General features: G+C 48.3%; 1 protein-coding gene across 1 annotated transcript in view; it reads right to left on the bottom strand.

Annotated features, from left to right (window-relative positions):
* Nucleotides 1-787: 787 nt before the first annotated feature.
* Nucleotides 788-21,691, bottom strand: part of LHX5 (LIM homeobox 5) — a 26,621-nt gene continuing 5,717 nt past the window's right edge. Inside the window, exons 2-5 of the mRNA XM_058158488.1 lie at nucleotides 20,779-21,002; nucleotides 13,344-13,621; nucleotides 7,129-7,294; nucleotides 788-1,403 (exon numbers count right to left, since the gene is read on the bottom strand). Of these exons, the coding sequence (XP_058014471.1) occupies nucleotides 1,045-1,403; nucleotides 7,129-7,294; nucleotides 13,344-13,621; nucleotides 20,779-21,002 (1,027 nt within the window). The 3' untranslated portion in view covers nucleotides 788-1,044. The remainder of the gene's footprint in view (nucleotides 1,404-7,128; nucleotides 7,295-13,343; nucleotides 13,622-20,778; nucleotides 21,003-21,691) is intronic.

Raw genomic sequence — 21,691 nt, 5'->3', positions numbered from 1 at the left:
CGTCTTCCCTCCCCAATAAAAATAAAGAATAATATTAGAATAATATTAATTAATTAATTCAACCAAAAGGAAACCAAAACACCCTCGCCAATCCGTCTTGAAGGAGTTCGCTGAAGTCCGGCGTGTCGTTCCAAGCACCGACCACCAGGGGGCGCCGCATCACCAGCAAAAACAAAACAAAACCCCAAAACCCACTCCGGCTCTTCCCCCCCTCCTCCCTCCCCCCCACCTTCGCTCTGCCGTCCCCGTCAATCAAACCAGCCTCCTAATTAAAAGAAATCCGTTCTCTTTTTTCTTTCTTTCTTTCTTTCTTTCTTTCTTTCTTTCTTTCTTTCTTTCTTTCTTCCTTCCTTCCTTCCTTCCTTCCTTCCTCTCTCTCTCTCAGCCAAACATCTGTGGAATACTAGACAGCTTTGCTTGGGTCTCTCTCTCTCTCTCTCTCTCTCTCTCTGTCGCTCTCGCTCTCCTCTCTCTCTCCCTGTCCCTCTCTCCTTCTCTCTCTCTTTCCTTCTCTCTCTCTCCTTCTCTTTCCTTTGGGGTCTGAGTCCGGAGAAAACGAAAGCAAAGCGAACCAAATTCTAATTTGCTTTTTGGATGCGTTTGTATCTGTCTTCTCCCCCTCCCCCCCACTTTATTGTTCTTTTAGAAAAGAAAAAGAAACACTAAAAACCGAACCCAAGACCCTATCCTGGGTGGGTGGGTGAATGGGTGAGGGCCAGCGAGGTGGTACGGGGCAAGGAAAGCGAAGCCCCCCCCCCACACACACACATCCTCCAGTCTGCGAAATCAGGAGTGAATCCAACTTTGGTCCAAAAGAGTTGCGGAACTCGGAGGTTGGCAGCTGGCGGCCCCCTCGACGCCCCCTACCCAGACGGCTTCCGAGCGTCTCCACGGGGCCCACTCGGGGGGCCAAGGCAGCGGTCCTGGAGCGGCTCCGAGGAAAGCCCCCCCCCGCCCCTCCGGGTGGGAAGAGGGGCTCGGTCCAAGTTGGGGGGCTTGGAGGAGAGGTCTGGAGCGCGGCGTCCCCCCCTCTTCCCGGGCGCTCTACCAGACGGCCGCTTCGTTCAGCTCCTGGTTGGAATGCGAGAGGGGCCCGCTGTACCCCGACATCGGGAAAGGGGGGCTGGGACCCCCGCTGAAGACCTCGCCAGGGATGGGATGTAGCGAGCCCGGCAGCCCCGGCTCCGGGCTGGGCGTGTCGGAGTGAGAGATCATATCCGTGTACCTTTGGTTCTCCGAGGTGTGGTGTCCGGCCAAGGGGGCGTCCAGTGGGCCCAGCGGGGTGGAACCGGGCCCCGAGGTCGGGATGTAGCTGGAGTCGGCCGGCGACTGCGCCTGCGAGGGGGGGCCGTGCGAGAAAAAGTCGTAGTTGCTCCCGGGCCCGTAGTAATCGCCTTGGTAATCTGGTGGGAGGGGGGAAGGGGGGGGAAGAGAGCAGAGAGGGGGGGTGAGTGACGGAAGAGGCTTCCCTGAATTGCACCCCCCCAAAAAGGGAATTGCACCCCACGCATTGGTTTACATCCCGCAAAGAATTGATATGCACCCCACAAAAAGGAACCCAGTTGATTCCCACAAGAAGCAACCGATTTGCTTGCACCCACGCCACATCTGGAGGAGGGCAGGGGGAGGAGGAGAAGCATGATGGGATTGGAAAGGTGGTGGCGGGGGGGAGCGGCGCGAAAGATCACTAGCCTGGTCGCAGCTTTTGCGTGGAACAAATTGGATTAAAAGGCAGAGCTTTTTAAAACCCCAGGCTTTGCAGTCCATCACGAAGCCCCCGTGGCTTATCCCCGGATATGAAGACCCCAGAGTGAGTCCAGTATTACTGCACAGCTGGAGAAGATGACCCTGACCGAACAGATGTGTGGTTTATTCTCTCTGTCTCTCTGTGTCTCTCTTTTTTCTCTCTCCCTGACTCTCTCTCCTTCTGTCTCTCTCTCTGTCTCTCTCTCGCTTTTCTCCCTCTCTCTCCTACTCTGTGTCTTTCTGTCTGTCTGTCTCTTTTTTCTCCATCTCTCTCTCTCCCCCCCCCGTGTCTATCTCTGTCTCTCTCTTTTTTCTCCCTCTCTCTCCCTCTGTCTTTCTGTCTTTTTTTCTCCCCCTCTCTCTCCCTCTGTCTCTCTGTCTCTCTCTTTTTTCTCCCTGTCTCTCTCTCCCTCTCTGTCTTTCTCTCTGTCTCTCTTTTTTTCTCTCCCTTTGTGTCTCCCTGTGTCTCTCTCTTTTTTCTCCCTCTCTCTCTCCCTCTGTGTCTTTCTCTCTGTCTCTCTTTTTTTCTCCCCCCCTCCCTCTGTGTCTCTCTGTCTCTCTCTCTTTTTTTCTCCCTGTCTCTCTCTCCTCTGTGTCTTTCTCTCTGTCTCTCTTTTTCTCCCCTCTCTCCCTCTGTGTCTCTGTGTCTCTCTCTCTCTTTTTCTCCCTGTCTCTCTCTCCCTCTGTGTCTTTCTCTCTCTTTTTTTTCTCCCCCTCTCTCTCCCTCTGTGTCTGTCTCTCTCTCTCTTTTTCTCCCTGTCTCTCTCTCCCTCTGTGTCTTTCTCTCTGTCTCTCTGTCCTTTTTTCTCCCCCTCTCTCTCCCTCTGTGTGTCTCTCTCTCTCTTTCTCCCTGTCTCTCTCTCTCTGTGTCTTTCTCTCTGTCTCTCTTTTCTCCCCTCTCTCTCCTCTGTGTCTTTCTCTCTGTCTCTCTTTTCTCTCCTGTCTCTCTCTCCTCTGTGTCTCTCTGTCTCTCTCTCTTTTCTCCTGTCTCTCTCTCCTCTGTGTCTTTCTGTCTGTCTGTCTCTTTTTCTCCATCTCTCTCTCTCCCCCCGTGTCTGTTTCTCTCTTTTCTCCCTGTCTCTCCTCTGTGTCTTTCTCTGTCTCTCTCTTTTTCTCCATCTCTCCCTCTGTGTCTCTGTGTCTCTCTCTCTCTTTTTCTCCCTGTCTCTCTCTCCCTCTGTGTCTTTCTCTCTTTTTCTCCCCTCTCTCCTCTGTGTCTCTCTCTCTCTTTTCTCTCTCCTGTCTCTCTCTCCTCTGTGTCTTTCCTCTGTCTCTCTTTTTCTCCCCTCTCTCCTCTGTGTCTCTCTGTCTCTCTCTCTTTTTTCTCCCAGTCTCTCTCTCTCTTTCTTTCTTTTTCTCTCTTCCTGTCTCTTCCTCTCCCTCTGTGTGTGTGTGTTTATCTCTCTCTTTCTCTCCCTCTTTTTTTCTCTCCCTCCCTTTCCCTCCCCCAAGATAAATCCCATGCAGCAAGCAAAGCCAAGGAAAAGGATAACCCCCCCCCAAAGAACCCTCCTGATTGGCTTCTCTCTGAGTCGCTTTGGACTACAACTCCAATTATCCTCGCTCACCCCACCAGCCTTACTAGACCCTTTATTTATGGCATTCAGATCCAACCCTTCATTGAGTAAATAAAGCCCATTTTTCTGAACAGGTGAACCTGGCAGGGAGCTGTGATACCCAGAGGAATACCTGCTTCCCTGGGAGTAAACCTCATGAGGTTCTCTAGGACTTCCTTTCTGAGTAGACTTTCGGGAGACCTGTGCTTCCCAAATGGATTTCAATTTCTCCTTTTGTGCGTTGACTCTAAGGAACAATGCCCTCTTTTTTGTAGGAATAGCCCAGTTATGGAACTTGCAAAGTAACGGCTTGCAGACCACCGAAAGAAAAGAAAAGAAAAGAAAAGAAAAGAAAAGAAAAGCAAAATAAAATACACCACAAGCACACCACAACCTTGCTGGCTAGGCTGTGTCAGCATGTGTGATTGGACCTGACCTGATCAACCCGTAAGAACACAAACCACAAAATCACAAACCAGGAAAAACAACAACAACAAAACGCATCAAAGGCGCTTCTGCCAATCAATCTTTCCCTACAGGTTTCAAACAAGTTGAACAGCTTTTGTGCGCTTGAGCCTTAAAAGGCGGGGCTTAGATGGCAGAGCCAGGAAACTTGGAGGGGTGGGTGGGATGAGGGAGGAAGGTGGCGGGAGTAGGCAAGAGAGGGGGTTGCCCTCTCCCTACCAGGAAGAAGGAAGAATCTAAGGACTGGCACAATTGGTGTGAATTGCACTGGTTTTCATTCATTTCATTCAAGACAGCCAGGCAGCTTCCGCTTTTGGAAACACAGGTGTGGAAAGACACACAAGAGGACAACAATCAAAACCCAGTTCAGGAAGCACAAACCCACCAAGGTTGACTCACTCATGAGACCCACGCCCTTGAAGGAAGCTCTGCAAAAACTATAACTAATGACAAATACAGTTTAGTGCAGTGGTCACCAACTGGTGGTCCACGAGAAAATTTTGGTGGTCCGCAGAAAAATTATTTGCATTTTTTATTTATTTATTTATTTTGTCACAACAGTATATATACGCATAAGCATGAAATTGCTCCTAGAAGCACAAAGCTGAAGCCTGAAGATGACAAATGAAACTTCGTCAAAACGTCGCCAAGACACTTCTAATTTTACGCGGGAGAAAACCCGAATAACCAAAGACCTACATAAGCATGAAAATAACTATATAATATATATGCATATATATAAGCATAAGTATGTAATAACTATATTAATTGGATATAATGAAAGGAAACAATAGGACAGGAACGGTAGGCACGTTTGTGCTCTTATGCACGCCCCTTAAATTATATTATATTATATATATATTGCACTAGATCAGGGGTCCTCAAACTATGGACTCTTTCTCATGGTGGCTGCTTAGCTCCAACAACTGCTACCTGTTGGGGCCCTAAAGAGCCCCAGTGGGCAGGCAAGGAGTGGCTGGGAAGGGAGGGGTGAGTAGAGGCTGGCGAGGCACCCCTTGACAAGAATGGCATCGAGTTGGCCATGCCCACCCAGTCACATGACCACTTAGCCACACCCACCCAGCCGGTCATTAGGCAGATCGTATTAGTGGTCTGCGGGATTGAAAATTATGAATTTAGTGGTCCTTGAGGTCCGAAAGGTTGGTGGCCACTGGTTTAGTGGACATCTATAACCAGGTGTGCACGCTTGTGCACAAACAGATCCGGCTATTTGCCTCTCCAGTTCGTACACTTGTGCACAAGCATATCACTTTAGTGAACGTTTATCGCCAGGCGCGCACGCTTGTGCACAAACAGATGGCAAGCTCCAGCTATTTGCCCCTCCAGTTTGCACGCCTACCTAATGCCGCCTTTTTAATGCCGAAATCTAGATCTAGAAATCCAATCTACTTTAACAATAACAGTCAAGGAATACAGGGGAGAAAATGGGAATAAGATCAGCTATCAAGAAGACCAAATTAATGATATCTCCAAGCTTTAGAATCCACCGTGAAGCTATGGAAGTGGTGGAGAAATCATGACTTTTAGGATCAACCATCAAACTAACAGGAAAAGAATCCAACAGCCCCATAATTTGCAGTTAGACCACAACAGCCATCAAAATGTTCTATCTGAAAAAAATCAGAATCCTGATTTATTTATTTTTTACATGCTAGGAAAGTGAAAAGTTGGACTTCAAAAGAAGCAGAAGTTGGAGAGGACTCCTGAGAATATCGTGGACAGCCAAAGAAATGGATCCTTGAACAAATGTATCTTTTTTATGTACACTGAGAGCATATGCACCAAAAACAAATTCCTTGTGTGTCCAATCACGCCAATAAAGATATCTATTCTATTCTGTTCTATGCTATGCTATGCTATGCTATGCTAAATATTCTCTCTTCTCCTCTCCTATTATAATATTCTCTACTCTGCTCTACTCTACTCTACTCTACTTTCTCTTCTACTCTACTCTACTCTACTCTACTCCACTCCACTCCATCCCATCCCACCCCACCCCATCTCATCCTCTTTCCTTATTTGTATTCCTATTCCATTCTATTCTATTCTATTCTATTCTATTCTATTCTATTCTATTCTATTCTATTCTATTCTATTCCATTCCATTCCATTCCATTCCATTCCATTCCATTCCATTCCATTCCATTCTCTTCTACTCATCCAGAAACCTCACTGGAGGCCCAAATGACCAGGTTTAAAATTATCCTTACTTAGGACACATCATGTGAAGGTCCAAAAAACACTCTGGAGAAAACTCTAAATTTTGGGAATCCGGAAGGAAAGAGAAGATGGGCAGAAAGAAGATGGGGATAGACTCGGTTATAGGGGGAGGGAGGGGATGAGGGCACCATGGGAAGACCTGAAGAACCTGTTTTGGGGGACAGATTGGGCTGGAGGAAAACCTCTTCGGTAGCTAATAGTTGACGGCTGACTTTATAATAGGCGATCAATAAATCACAAATTACGACACGCCTTCAAAAAATTATTGCCTCCTCTCCCAACAGCCCAGAAACACAAGACCAGAGGTTTATCTGTGTATGCATATTAATTATAACACACACCATTTAAAAAATAAATCCTCTTCTCTCTCTCACTCTCTCTCTCTCTCACTCACTCCCTCTCTCCCCTATAAATAAAGTTATTCTTACACAAACACAATTATGCATTACTAAAAACAAAAAACAAAAAAACCCACAACCCCCTTCCTTTCCGAAGCCATTATAAAAAGCAATTCCATCTCTAACTTCTTATTCTCCTCTTCTAATTTCGAGCTTGTCTCTCCTGGGGGGAAGGATATTGCAAAATCCCCATTCCCTCCCCACTCCTGGGATAAGGCTATTGCAAAATCTCCATTCCCTCCCCACTCCTGGGGGGAAGGCTATTGCAAAATCCCCATTCCCTCCCCACTCCTGGGGGGAAGGCTATTGCAAAATCCCCATTCCCTCCCCACTCCTGGGAGGAAGGATATTGCAAAATCCCCATTCCCACCCCACTCCTGGGGGGGCTAGGATATTGCAAAATCCCCATTCCCACTGCACTCCAGGGGAAGGATACTGCAAAATCCCCATCCCCTCCCCACTCTGGGGCCAGCCAGAGGTGGTATTTGCCGGTTCTCCAAACTACTCAAAATTTCTGCTACCGGTTCGTCAGAACCTATCAGAACCTGCTGGATTTCACCCCTGGCTGACATCCTTCCTCCCCGACTTAGGAGTCTAAGCGCCAGGAGGGTTAAGAAACCAAGGAGAAAACAAGCAAAAGACAAGAATGTCGCCCTTGAAGGGAGCACATTCAGACGAGAAAAAAAACCAACTCCCTTTGGTAGAAGAAGAAAACGAGTTACCTCCATAGTAACTGTAAGGAGCGGTACCCAGCATCTCGGATTCATCCAGCCGGCCTCCCAGAGGGCGCATGCGCCGAGGACTCCGGAAAAACGCATGTCTTCGGGCTCCCAGGGCGCTCAGTTGCTTCATCCTTCGCTCTTTGGAGCGTCGGTTCTGGAACCAAACCTGTTGGAGAAAGTTGGGGGAGGGGGAGATGGTAAAGACTAGGGTCTCTCCAAGCAGATGAGCCCATCCTTCCAACCACCCCACCCAGCCTTGTTCCCTCCAGGAACATCCCAAACACGGGTTGATGGAGGAAAAAGGCTGGTCCTATGATCCTGAGAAAGCAATAGAATTGGAAAAGAAGGTGGGGGTTGGAAATGAGAAGGAGCCTTCCTTGAAAGCAACTGGATGCACGGATGATGTGACGGAGCTTGGTAGTGAAACGTCTAAGGAGAAAATTACCTTCTCTTCATCCTTTACTCTACGAAGCCCACTCCCTCCTAGCACTGAGTATGTTACCTAGTGGGGTAATAAAATCTCTGCAAGAAAACAACCAAGCTCAGAGAGCACCAAGGACCCCACAGTCATTCCCCTCCTCCTCCTCCTCCTCCTCCTCCTCCTCCTTCCCCCCTCTTTTCCTCCACTCCTCAAACTCCACTCCCTTCTAGCACTGATGATGTTACCTAGTTGGGTAATAAAATGTCTACAAGGAAACAACCAAGCTCAGAGAGCACCAACGACCCCATAATCATTCTCCCCCTCCTCCTCTTCCTCCTCCTCCTCTTCCTCCTCCTCCTCCTCCCACCACAAACCCCACTCCCTCCTAGCACTGAATATGCTACCTAGTTGGGTAATAAAATGTCTAGGAAGGATCCTTCCAAGAAAGCAACTGGATGCACGGATGATGTTACAGAGCTTGGTAGTGAAACGTCTAAGGAGAAAACTACCTTCTCTTCATCCTCCACTCTACGAAGCCCACTCCCTCCTAGCACTGAGTATGTTACCTAGTGGGGTAATAAAATGTCTGCAAGAAAGCAACCAAGTTCAGAGAGCACCAAGGAGCCCACAGTCATTCCCCTCCTCTTCCTCTCCTCCTCCTCCTCCTCCTCCCTGCATACCCCACTCCCTTCTAGTACTGATGATGTCACCTAGTTGGGTAATGAAACATCTGCAAGAAAACGATCAAGTTCAGAGAGCACCCAAAGGCCCCACAGCTCAGCCCTGAGCTACCCATATTCTCTTCTATCCGTACAACTGCATTTATTTTGCGCGGACGGGCTGCCCTCATGCAACCAGCAAAGCTGGGTTAATCTTGGTGGAGGGAAAGGAGGTGATAACTGGTAGGAATTTGACGTTGCCTCCCGTTGGGTTAGTTGGCGGTTTGGGGTTGTGTCAACTCAGCAAAGAGATCAATTCCAGACCTGGGTTAAGTGCATGTTGAGAATGTGGCCGTAATCCTCCCGACAGAAGATTATTCATAAGAAAAGACCCCGGCTGTGGGCTGTTGTGACCCAGGCCCAGGTAGGTAGTAGTAGTCGTAGAATCAGTTCAAAAACAGAGTTTATTAGAACAGCTAAGAATTAACTCATTCTCAGTGTCATCCAAACTAAATCAAAGCAAATTCTTCCTAACACAATTCTATCAACTGTTGTTTTCCGGCAAAGAGCCCAAATGCCGTTGCTGGTCTTTTAAGCCTTATGGGAGTGCCCAATCATCTCCTGGCCTTACTCCCGAGTCGTCCTCTTTGCTTGAGCTGCTCTTGCCTTTTGGCAGCTCTTCTCATGCGCGCATTAGGAACAGGCTCCTCCTGTTCCTCTGCCTCACTACTGTCAGCCTCTGGAGGTTCCGGAGTCCGCACATCACTCCCCGATGGCCCTGGCCCCACCTCTGCCTCCGACGCAGAGCTCACACCCCGGCCTTCCCCAACCTCCAGGACTGGCCCATGTTCTTGCTCAGCCTCATCGCTGTCAGACTCCGTTGCCAGCTCCGCCGGCTGCTGGCGGACCACAACATGGGCAGAGTTTGCCTGCAATACTGCATTCTAACCACTGCGCCACCTATGACCCCCCCCCAAGACACTGCAGCTGTCAATAAATGCAGAATCAGTTGCCCAGCGTCTGAATTGTACGGGGGACAAGTAACCCTAAACCTATGACAATCAAATTTGCCCCCATTTGACAGCCCGTCTTGCCAGGGTTGTAGAGCGAATCAGTGCAGTTGTGACGTTTGGAACGCGGTTGCTAAGTGAGCCTGGCTTCCCCATTGACTTGGCTTGTCAGAAAGTCACCCGAGGTCTTCTTTTAGCAATAGCAATAACAGTAGCAATAGCAGTAACGAGGGGGGCAAAACTGACTTCACACAGGTCTCACTTAACGACAGAAACGTTGGGCTCTGTTGTGGTCATAAGTCGAGGACTACCTGTACCCAGCATAAGAGCTAAAGTGGAAAAAGTAGTTATAAACTCCAAGGGCAGAAAAGCGATTCCATAGAATAGAATAGAATAGAATAGAATAGAATAGAATAGAAATAGAAATAGAAATAGAAATAGAAATAGAAATAGGAATAGAATAGAATAGAATAGAATAGAATAGAATAGAATAGAATAGAATAGAAATAGGAATAGAATAGAATAGAATAGAATAGAATAGAATAGCATAGAACAGAAATAGGAATAGAATAGAATAGAATAGAATAGAATAAACATAGCATAGCATAGGAATAGGAATAGGAATAGAATAGAATAGAAATAGAATAGAATAGAATAGAATAGAATAGAATAGAACAGAACAGAACAGAAATAGGAATAGAACAGAACAGAACAGAAATAGGAATAGAATAGAATAGAATAGGAAATAGAATAGAATAGAATAGAATAGAATAGAATAGAATAGAATATCATATCATATCATATCATATCATATCATATCATATCATAGCATAGCATAGCATAGCATAGGAATAGGAATAGGAATAGGAATAGAATAGAATAGAATAGAATAGAATAGAATAGAATAGAACAGAAATAGGAATAGAATAGAATAGAATAGAATAGAAATAGGAATAGAATAGAATAGAATAGAATAGAATAGGAAATAGAATAGAATAGGAAATAGAATAGAATAGCATAGCATAGCATAGCATAGCATAGGAATAGGAATAGGAATAGGAATAGGAATAGGAATAGAATAGAATAGAATAGAATAGAATAGAATAGAATAGAATAGAATAGAATAGAATAGAATAGAATAACAGAGTTGGAAGAGACCTTGGAGGTCTTCTAGTCCAACCCCCTGCTTAGGCAGGAAACCCTACACCACTTCACCAATTCCATTCCTAATTCATGTGTAATTCCCTCTCCCCCTCCCTCCCTAGTTTTAGCAGAAGTCCTTCTCTTGTAAGAGAAAAAAAACACCACTTAATATACCAGCCTCGACTCTCCCTCCCTTTTGCTAGTCATAAATTAATTTCACTCTGGTTATTTCCACCAGAGCTAATGATTTAAGAAAGTGGGCTGTGCGTTCACAGGATTCTTTGAGTCATCAGCAAACCAGCAACAGTGGAACTCAGCCCAGCCTGTGGAACTAATTTGGGGGCTGTTTCTGAATCCCGAGACATCGGGCTGGTCCAGGGCTCTCCAAATTTGTCAAAAGGTCGGCAGTTCAGCGGTTCGAATCCCTAGCGCCGCATAACGGGGTGAGCTCCCATGACTTGTCGCAGCTTCTGCCAACCTAGCAATTCGAAAGCAGGTAAAAAAAAATGCAAGTAGAAAAATAGGGACCACCTTTGGTGGGAAGGTAACAGCGTTCTGTGCGCCTTTGGCATTGAGTCATGCCGGCCACACGGAGACGTCTTCGGACAGCGCTGGCTCTTCGGCTTTGAAACGGAGATGAGCACCGCTCCCTAGAGTCAGGAACGACTAGCACATATGTACCAGGGGTACCTTTACCTTTACTTTACCTAAGACATGTGGTCTTCAGCTCCCAGAATTCCTCAGCCACACATGCTGGTTGGGGAATTCTGGGATTTGAAGTCACAAAAATTGCCAAGTTTGGAAACCCCTGCCTAGTTCATCGTTCATGTAAACCTAAAGAGAACGAATCCAGGCAGAAGGTTTCTTCAGGAAGGTCCAGGCTGAAGTGCCAAGCCAAAGAAGAGAATTTTTCAAAGATGGAAGATTTTTTTTTAAAAAAAGGAATATCTGGATTTGCTCATCAACCAATTTCTTGGCCTATGGAGCTAAGAAGGTCTTCAGATAAACAGCAACTTCTCCAAAGGACCAGGAACACAAGGATCTGGAAGATCTAGAGATCTTCCCCACCAGACATCCCACGATGGATGGAAATTGTAATTTCCCATCTGTGAAGGACACTAAGGTAAAGGTAAAGGTTCCCCTCACACATACATGCTAGTCGTTGCCGACTCTAGGGGGCGGTGCTCATCTCCATTTCAAAGCCGAAGAGCTAAGACGTCTCCGTGGTCATGTGGCCGGCATGACTCAACGCCAAAGGCGCACGGAACACGGTTACCTTCCCACCAAATGTGGTCCCTATTTTTTCTACTTGCATTTTTATGTGCTTTCGAAACTGCTAGGTTGGCAGAAGGTGAAGGACACTAGTTAAGAGGAAAAGTTGACCTATTTTGGAAGACGCAGGTCAGAGTAGTCCTCATTCAGAGTCATGAGGAGGCAGAGAGGGAGTTAGACAGCAGCGAGGCAGAGAAACAGCTGGAGCCTGTTCCCAGTGTACGCATGCACAGAGCTGGCAAAAGACAAGAACAACTCAGAAAGCAGGGGCGACTCAGGAGTAAAGCCACACCTTGGGGGTGATTGGTCCCTCCCATAGGAAATAAAAGATGAGCGAACCAGAGGTGGGTTTCAGTAGGTTCTGACCAGTTCTGGAGAACCGGTAGCGGAAATTTTGAGTAATTCGGGGAACTAGTAGTAAAAATTCTGACTGGCCCCACCCCCATCTATTCTCTGCCTCCCAAGTCCCAGCTGATCGGGAGGAAATGGAGATTTTGCAGTAACCTTCCCCTGGAGTGGGGTGGGAATGGAAATTTTACAGTATCCTTCCACTGCCATGCCCACCAAGCCACGCCCACAGAACCGGTAGTAAAAAAATTTGAAACCCACCACTGGAGCGAATGGGGAGGGGGCTTTTGCAGGAAACAATTCGTTTGATCCATGACTCTGTGCCAAGTTTGGCCTTGTACTGTGGTTGGAAACACGTTACGTGGCACCAAACGAGATAAGGTCTGTGTTGAGAAATATTCCTTTGAAAAACTGTTTGGACAGGCCTTGCTGACTGTGAATGAACATAATTCACAGTCATGTAAATAAAAGTTTGGCCAGTAATTCCCACCTCCTGCTTTTTAAGGGAGCCTCGGTCAGAACAGTCTAACCTTTGCAGCCTATTGCTTTGAATCGGGGGGGGGGAATAATCTGTAGTTCTCTCTTTAGAAACTGGAAAGACGGATTTCCTCTTTGCCAGTTGGCAAAACAGGAAGAAATCTGGCCAGAGTAATCTCCATCCCAAAAGAGATCTGTTGGTCTGAGTTCTTTTCCACAGACTTTAGTTCAGGTCTGTCCGACCTTGGCAACTTTAAGACCTGTGGACTTCAACTCCCAGACTTCCCTGTGCAATTGGGGGTTGGCATTTAAGGCAGGCATGAGTAACTCCTGGCCCCTTTACGGCTCATGGCCCCTTTAAAGGTAAAGGTAAAGGTTCCCTTCGCACATATGTGCTAGTCCAGTGATGGCGAACCTATGGCACATGTGCTACAGGCGGCACACGGAGCCCTCACTACAGGCACGCAAGTTGTTGCCCAGCTCAGTGCGCATGAGTGCGCGCCGCCGGCCAGCTTATTTTCAGGTCTCTGGGGCGGGAGCTGGGCACATGCAGGAGATGTGCTTGCATGCGTGGAGGGGTCTCGTGCGCATGCGCGGGGGCGGGATGGGGTCTCGCACACATGTGTGGGGGGAGTGGTGCATCTCCCCGTGGCAAAATGGGCCGTAGCTCCCCGTGGCTCGTTTTGGTCCCAAGTGGCTTCAGGGTGGCTTGCCAGGTCCAAAACGGGCTATGGGAGGTCACCTGCGCATTCGTGGGGAGTGGGGGGAATGCGAGGAGGGGCGGGGTGTCACACCAGGGGTGAAATCCAGCAGGTTCTGACAGGTTCTGGAGAACCGGTAACGGAAATTTTGAGTAGTTCGGAGATAATATATATATTATCTTACCTGGATGACTCTCATGTTGAGCCCCGTCTCTTGAGCTAGCTGCTCCCGAATATGTCGGGTGGGTTTAGGGGTGGCTGCAAAAGCCGCCTTGAGGGTCTCCAGCTGCTTGGCTTTGATAGTGGTCCGAGGTCCCCTTCTTTTGGTTCCAGAGTTCTGCTCCTCATTTTCGTTATTGGTGGTTTCTTTATCCGAGGAAGTGGAATTGTCTGTTTCCTTTGTATCGTCCTGCATGGGGTCCTGAAGGTCCGGAGATAAACTTCGATCGGTACAGGAAGAAACTGTTGGGGGGTGGTGGGGAGAGGAAAAAGGAGAATGGTGAATAGGGTGGGGGAAAGAAAGAGCAAGTAGCATCATGGGTGGTGATAGGGGAGCTTAGCCAGAAGGGATGGAATGTGGTCTGGATTCCCAGGAGAGAAGGAGTTCATTCAGGAGGAGCAAGAGACACCGGAGTTCAGAGAGTTTGTGTCTGAGAATGAGGGTGAAGATGGCTCCTCCTTAAGAGTTCCCACAGTATACCCTTTATGGGGATAGTAATATCCAGCATGGAAGACCAGATGAAGATCCGATTGAAGGGTCCTTGGTGCTCTCTGAGCTTGGCTGTTTTCTTGCAGACGTTTCATACCCAAACTAGATAACATCATCAGTGCTAGAAGAGAGTGGGGGTATTAGAGAGGAGGAGGAGGAGGAGGAGGGGGAGGCGGAGGAAGAATAGAACTGTGGGGTCCTTGGTGCTCTCTGAGCTTGGTGGTTTTCTTGCAGATGTTTCATTACCCAAACTAGGTAACATCATCAGTGCTAGAAGGGAGTGGGGTTTGTGGAGAGGAGGAGGAAGAGGAGGAGGAGGAGGAGGAGGAGGAGGAGGAGGAGGAGGAGGACTGTGGGGTCCTTGGTGTTGTTTGAGCTTGGCTCTTTTCTTGCAGATGTTTCATTACCCAATCTAGATATCATCTGTGCTAGTGACGTTACCTAGTTTGGATAATAGGAACATCTGGAAGAAAACAACCAAGCCCAGAGAGCACCAAGGACTCCTTACTTCAACCCTGCGCTACAAATATTCTCCAATTAAAACCGATTTATTGCTAAAAGGCCTACGCACAGGAATCTTCTCAATTAATGGCTCGCACCGGCTAGGAATTCGATAAGGGTTGTCAATGGAATTCAAAGGGGTTGGACTTGGTCTGCTGCTTGTGTCTATGTGCAGATTCTAGGCTGATCGCTCTTTTAACTTCGCCCCCGAGAGATTCTTCCACTCCTTCTCTTACAGGTTGCCTGCTTCGTCTGCTTGTGACTATGTGAAGATTCTAGGCTGACCTCTCTTTTAACTCCGCCCCCGAGAGATTCGTCCACTCCTTCTCTTACAGGTTGCCTGTTTGGTCTGCTTGTGACTATGTGCAGATTCTAGGCTGATCTCTCTTTTAACTCCGCCCCCCTGAGAGATTATTCCACTCCTTCTCTTACAGGTTGCCTGCTTTAGTTGAGCAAGGCTCTGTCTGTAGGCAAGGGACAATACAGACAACTCCTTGGAAGAATCGCAACGTGTCTCTCTTGGGTTTCGGCGCCTGACACAAAGGAGATTAAACTCTGTCCAATACTTTATGGCAGTGGTCTCCAACTTTGGTTCCTTTAAGGCTTGTGGACTTCAACTCCCAGAGTCCCTCAGCCAGCAAAGCCCTGTTTTATGGGAAAGTCAGGAGACTGGTGTCTCATTCAGCAGAAAGGAAAGGAAAGGTTTACATCAGGGGGGGTATCGCAAATACCACCACCTACCAGTTCGCAGATGAGAGTGTGCGTACCCCATCCACAAATGCGCACAGCATTTCATGCATGCGTTTTGCTCTCTCCCGCGCCTACCGCACCTGTTGTTGTGTCTTGTCCGATCTCACCACAGCCGGGGCCTTCTTATCTGCTTCCGAACACGGAGGAATGTCCTATTATGCCTCCCGGCCCCAGCCCTGGCTCCATGCCCAGACAGGCTGAAGAGGAGGAAGTATCTTCAGCCCCCAGCTCTGGCTCCATGCCCAGGCAAACGGAGCAACTAGACCCCTCCCCCTCCTCCACAGCATGTGAGCCTGAGGGAGGTCAATTGCCAACAGCTGCAGACTGGAGTGACCCTCGCATCAGAAGACTTGATAGACGGAGGCAACAGAAGGAAGGGAGGGGCAGGCCTGGATAAGTGCTGAGTCATGGAGCCACACCATGGCCTATATAAAGGACCTGCTTTCTGACATTCTCTGAGTCAGGCAAAGTTTAAACATATCTTGTTGAAGTCACTTTCTGGTCTCCTGCCTGCCCTGAAGATTTTGCTAGGACTTTGACAGAGCTGCAGAGGCACACCTGATTCGGATTTCCCTGACCCGGCCGTCAGCGGAGGAGTGGGACATGACACCTGTGCCCTACCTCAAAAACATGCCTTAATAGGACGGCATAGACCCGGAAGGGGTGGGCAGGCCGACCCGTGATTTTCACTACTGGTTCGGGAGAATCGATCCAAACCGGCTGAATGCCACTTCTGGTTTACATACAAGAGAGCCACCTTATAACATTTGGAAGCAAGGGAGAAAATGCCACCAGCCAATAGGTCTTTTAACACAGGGGGTCTCCAACCCTGGCAACTTTAAGCCTGGCGGACTTCAACTCCCAGAATTCCACAGCCAGCTTTTGCTTTTTTGCTTTTGCTGGCTGGGGAATTCTGGGAGTTGAAGTCCGCCAGGCTTAAAGTTGCCAAGGTTGGAGACCTCGGTTCTAACAGCTCCTCCCTTTGACTTCCCCACCCACAAGCTGCTCTGCCATTTTGCTATCAGTGAAAGAAGATCACTCCTCACTCCGTGATGTCGAAGCTATGGCACGCGCGCCACAGGTGGCATGTGGAGCCATATCGGTCGGCACACAAACTCAGCTCCGGTGCATATGTGCACGCCGGTCAGCTGATTTTTGGGCCTTCTGGGCCCACCGGAAGTAGGCTGTTTCCCGAGGGCTTCCGGGGGTGTGTGTGGGAATGGGGAAGGCCGATTTTGCCCTCCCCAGGCTCCTAGAGAAGCTCTGGAGCCTGGGGAGAGCGAAATAATACCGGGCCCACCAGGTGCCAAAAGGGGTGGGAGCGGGGTATGTGTGTGTGTCGTGTGCGCATGCACAGGAGGCATAGAATTATGGGTATGGGGGCGCGCGGGACCCCACCCCCCCCACACTCCCCCCACTTTTGGCACACGATGGCAAAAAGGTTACCTAACTATTGACTCTCAGGTTCCTGGAGAAAAGGCTTTGCGTGCATCAAAGAAAAGCATGGAAGTTGCTTTAAGAGCATAGAGGAGCCCAAAGGCAGTGGGAAGACAATCAATTAATTGATTCATTAATGAATCAGCCAAACAAATAAAGCTGTGGAAAAAAAGAGAGTTGAGTTCGGAAGCAGAGGGTAGCAGCCAACCCACTGAGCTATTTGGAAAAGCCACCGCCAGCTGGTGCTCTGGAGATATTTTGGACGGCAAATCCAAGGCATCTCAGCCAGGCTGTCTAAGTTAATGATGGGGCGTCTATTCTGATGAGCTTGGAACTCTGGTTGGGGACATGTCATGCTTGTCCTTTTCAAATATGCAGGAGGGAAGGAAGGAGGGAGGGAGGGAGGGAAAGAAGGAAGATAAGAGGGAGGTAAGGAAGGAAGGAAGGTGAAAGGGATGAAAAGAGAGGGAAGGAAGATGAGAAGGAAGGGAGGGATGGAGGAGGGGGGATGAAAGAAGGGAAGATGGGAAGGGAGGGAGGGAAAGAAGGAAAATAAGAGGGAGGGAAGGAAGGAAGATGAGAAGGGAGGGAAGGAAGATGAGAAGGAAGGAAGATGGGAAGGCAGGGAGGGAAAGATGGAAGATAAGAGGGAGGGAAGGAAGGAAGGCGAAAGGGATGAAAAGGGAGGGAAGGAAAATGAAAGGAAGGAAGGAAGATGGGAAGGGAGGGAGGGAGGGAGGAAGGAAGGAAGATGGGAAGGGAGGGAGGGAAAGAAGGAAGATAAGAGGGAGGTAAGGAAGGAAGGAAGGTGAAAGGGATGAAAAGGGAGGGAAGGAAGATGAGAAGGAAGGAAGGAAGATGGGAAGGGAGGGAGGGAAAGAAGGAAGATAAGAAGGAGGTAAGGAAGGAAGGAAGGTGAAAGGGATAAAAAGGGAGGGAAGAAAAATGAGAAGGAAGGAAAAAAGATGGGGAGGGAGGAAAGAAGGGAGGGAGGGAGGGAGGGAGGAAGATGGGAAGGGAGGGAGGGAAAGAAGGAAGATAAGAGAGAGGTAAGGAAGGAAGGTGAAAGGGATGAAAAGGGAGGGAAGGAAGATGTGAAGGAAGGAAGGAAGGAAAGAAGGAAGGAAGGAGGTTCAATCTTATATGGCAGACCACCAAGTCTATAGCAAACCATATCCATTATTCCTGCCAAGAAAACCTCACGGACAAATTCATGAAACCACCAAAGGGCAAAGCAGAACTGGACGGAGTCTTCACTCTTCATTTGCAAAGGAATCGCATCCTTATCTCCTCATCTCAGGCCAGGCCAGCAGCCCCCATGAACTCGCTTCTCGATTGACGGGTGAATAAACCCATGCCAGGAAGAGGCACGTGTTGGGGGGACCACCCTCGCCTGCTCCCCCCACCCCCCCACGGCTCTTTTTGTATGAGAACAACTCTCCTTCCCCTCGACTCCCCCTCTAGCATGCCGTGCTTGCTGAAGGGGACGGGAGGGGGGGGAATCACAGGGTGGCCCATCTGGTGGGGGAGAAGGTTAGGAAAAGCTGGGCTGGAGAAGGTCCCCGAGAAGCATCTGAAAAGCAGCAAGGACCAAGAGTTGGTTCGGCAGATGCCACGGGTCCATGGGGCTTCTATGCAGAGGAAGCCCGCTTTCATGCAGATGGCGAGGGTATCTGCAGCGTTCAGGGTAACTTCTCAGACTCCCCATTTCTCTCCCCACATCGCTAAATTAGGCCCGTGAGCCAACGGACAAAGAGAAGGAGGTGGAGCAGGCTGAAAAGACACCTGATCCCAACTCACAATTGTCTTAGCTACACTCTGGCCAACAGCCAGGGGAAGAAGCCCCCAAACCCAAAGCTGGCCATGTGAAATGCTGCCTCTTTTCCCCCGCTTGTCCTTTCCTGCTTGGAAAGTTGGTTAAGCTTCCTATGAAAGAGAAGCGTGGGATGGCTTTAGAAAACCTGCTGCCTCAAGGGCTGGATGGCAATAGCTTGGGATCCTGATAGAAAGAAGAATATGGAGAGGGAGGGAGGGAGGGAGGGACGGAGGAGGAGGGAGAAAAGAAAGACAGAGAAAAAAAAGAAAGAGAGAGAAAGAGAAAGAAAAAGAAAAAGGAAGGAAGGAAGAAGGAAGGAAGGAGAGAGAAAAGAAAGAGGTAGAAAGAAAAATGAGAGAGACAGAGAGAGAGAGAGAAAGGAAAAGGAAAAAGAAAAAGGAAGGAAGAAGGAAGAAGGAAGGAAGGAGAGAGAAAAGAAAGAGACAGAAAGAAAAATGAGAGAGAGAGAAAGAAAAAGAAAAAAGAAAAAGGAAGGAAGGAAGAAGAGAGAAAAGAAAGAGACAGAAAGAAAAATGAGAGAGAGAGGGAGAGAGAGAGAGAGAGAGAAGGAAATCGAGAAAAAAAGGAAGAAGGAAGGAAAGAGAAAAGAAAGACAGAGAAAAAAGAGAGAGAGAAAGAGAGAGAAAGAAAAAGAAAGAGAAAGGAAGGAAGAAGGAAGGAGAAAGAAAAGAAAGAGACAGAGAAAGAAAAATGAGAGAGAGAGAAAGAAATTGAGAAAGAAAGGAAGAAGAAAGGAAGGAAGGAAGGAAAGAGAATGAAAAAAGAAAGAAAAATGAGAGAGAGAGAAAGAAATCGAGAAAGAAAGGAAGAAGAAAGGAAGGAAGGAAGGAAAGAGAGTGAAAAAAGAAAGAAAAAAGGGAGAGAAAGCAAGAAAGGAAGAAAGAAGGAGAGAAAAGAAAAGAAGGAGGGAGGGAGAGACAAAGAGAGAAAGAGAAAAAGGAAAGCAGGATAAAAGAGAGAAAGGAAGAGAGGAAGAAGAAAAATAGAAGGAAAGAAAGAGAGAGAGAAAGGAGAGAGAGGAAGGAAGGAAGGAAGGAAGGAAGGAAGGAAGGAAGGAAGGAAGGAAGGAAGGAAGGAAGGAAGGAAGGAAATTCCTGAAGATGATATCTTGGAACATCTCTCTCTTTCTACTGCATTTACTTTTCCCCTGTTTAACTGAAAAATAAATTTCAGAAACATTTCCCTGTAGCACAAGCTTATGGATGCTTGACTATTCAGAAAGCAACCTAACCATCTACTCAAGTTTGTGGAAGGCCACAAACACCACAGCAACCCACGGGAAGTGGGTGGGTGGGGGACTTGTGTCCACACTCGTTCAGGCCCATCTTCTCTCAGGGATTTGGGGCCAGGCCCCCGTCGATCAGCTGAACCTGTTGGGTTGACTGCCTTAACCTTCGGGAAGGAAGGCAGAATATGGATCTCGTGAACCAACCATACCTATCCCTCTATGTAACAGTCTTTCTCACCGTTGGCCACTTGGAGGTGCGTGGACTTCAACTCCCAGAATTCCCCCTGGCTGGAGAACTTTGGGCGTTGAAGTCCACGCATCTTCAAGGGACCAACAGTGAGAAAGATCACCCAAGCCGTCTTAGATCTTAACGGTGGATTCTTAGCTGAAATCCAAAGATGGGCCTATGATAGAAAACCAAAGTTCCCCCCTCACTATCCATCTGCTTCCTTAACGCCCCCCCTTCCTCAAATCGCTCACTCAATGACCACATTGTTCACAGATGGGAGTGCAGGCTCCAATTGTTCACAGATGGGAGTGCAGGCTCCAAGACCACAGGTCGTTCTCGACTTACAACAGTTCCTTTAGTGACCGTTCAAAGTCACAACAGGCACCAAAAACAGTAATTTATGACTGTTTCCCCCCACACACACACATTGCAAGATCCCCAGGGTCACGTGATCAAAATTCAGATGCTCGTTGCTCGGCAACTGGTTCCTATTTTATGACGGGTCCAGGGGGTCCCTTGATCCCCTTTTGTGACCTTCAGACAAGCACAGTCAAGAGGGGGTGGAGGGAAAGCCGGGGGAATTCCCTTAACGGACCGTGTTATTCACTTAACAAATTGTGTCATTCACTTAACAAATGCAACAATTCGCTTTAAATGGTGTGGCACTAAAAAGTCGCCAAATGGGGCAAAACTCACTGAACACGTGTTTCGCTCAGCGGCATAAATTTTTGGGCTCACTTGGTGGTCGTACCTGAGGATTACCTGTCATTGAGGTGTTTTTGTCCCCACCCCCGGCAAAGAAACGGGCCAGGTGTAAACTCAAATTGTCTATTTTCTGCTGGGGTTCGAACCCAGAGGCAGGGCCAGAGATTGGGGGTGGGGTGGGGAGAGAAAGGAAGGAATTGCACCAGCGCCAGCCCCCGCTCACCTGAGTTCAGGCTGCCTTCTTTCAAACTGGTGGAGCTCAGGTAGTCCTCCTTGCACACAAATTTGTTCTCGTCGATGATGTACAGTTCCTCACCTGTGGAGAGCTGCTTATTGCATACCATACAGGTGAAACAGTTCAGATGGAAAACTTTGCTCCGCGCTTTCCGGACCAGGTCGGAGGGGGAGATGCCCTGCGCGCAGCCGGCGCACTTCGTCCCAAACTTCCTGGAAAAAAAGGAGAGGGATCATGAAAAAGGGATCGGGGGCAATGGCGGGAGGGGAGGCAAGGGGGGAAGGAAGAAAGGAGCAGGGCGGGGCCATTGCTTGGGTAAGGCCAGGTTTCTACCGGGGAGTTGGGAATGGGGATCCCCAGAGTGGTTTCAGGGATCTTTAGGATAGATCTTGGGAGAGGGGCAGTTTGCTCTCTCTCTCTCTCTCTCTCTCTCTCTCTCTCTCTCTCTCTCTCTCTCTCTCTCGTTTTCCCTCCCTCTCATTCTCTCTACTTCTCTCCTTTTCTCTCGGTTTTTTCCACCCTCTCTCTCTCCCTTTTTTCCCCCCCCTCATTCTCTCTCTTTCTCTGAGCTTTTCTCGTTTTCTCTCATTTCTCTCTCTCTCTCTCATTTCCCCTCATTCTCTCTACTTCTCTCGTTTCTCTGGTTTTTTTTCTCTCTCTCTCTGTTTCCCCCTCTCTCTCATTCTCTCTCATTCTCTCGTTTTCTCTTTCTGTTTCTCCCTCTCTCATTCTCTCCCTCATTCTCCCTACTCTCATTTATCTCGTTTTTTCTCTCTTTCTGAGCTTTTCTCGTTTTCTCTCATTTCTCTCTCTCTCTCTCTCTCTCTCTCATTTCCTCATTCTCTACTTCTCTCGTTTCTCTGGTTTTTCTCTCTCTCTGTTTCCTCTCTCTCATTCTCTC

Source organism: Ahaetulla prasina, chromosome 15 (assembly GCF_028640845.1).
Source record: "Ahaetulla prasina isolate Xishuangbanna chromosome 15, ASM2864084v1, whole genome shotgun sequence".
In the NCBI taxonomy this organism is placed as follows: domain Eukaryota; kingdom Metazoa; phylum Chordata; class Lepidosauria; order Squamata; family Colubridae; genus Ahaetulla; species Ahaetulla prasina.
Note: the sequence above shows the minus strand (reverse complement) of the source record. Positions and strands in the feature narration are given on the sequence as shown.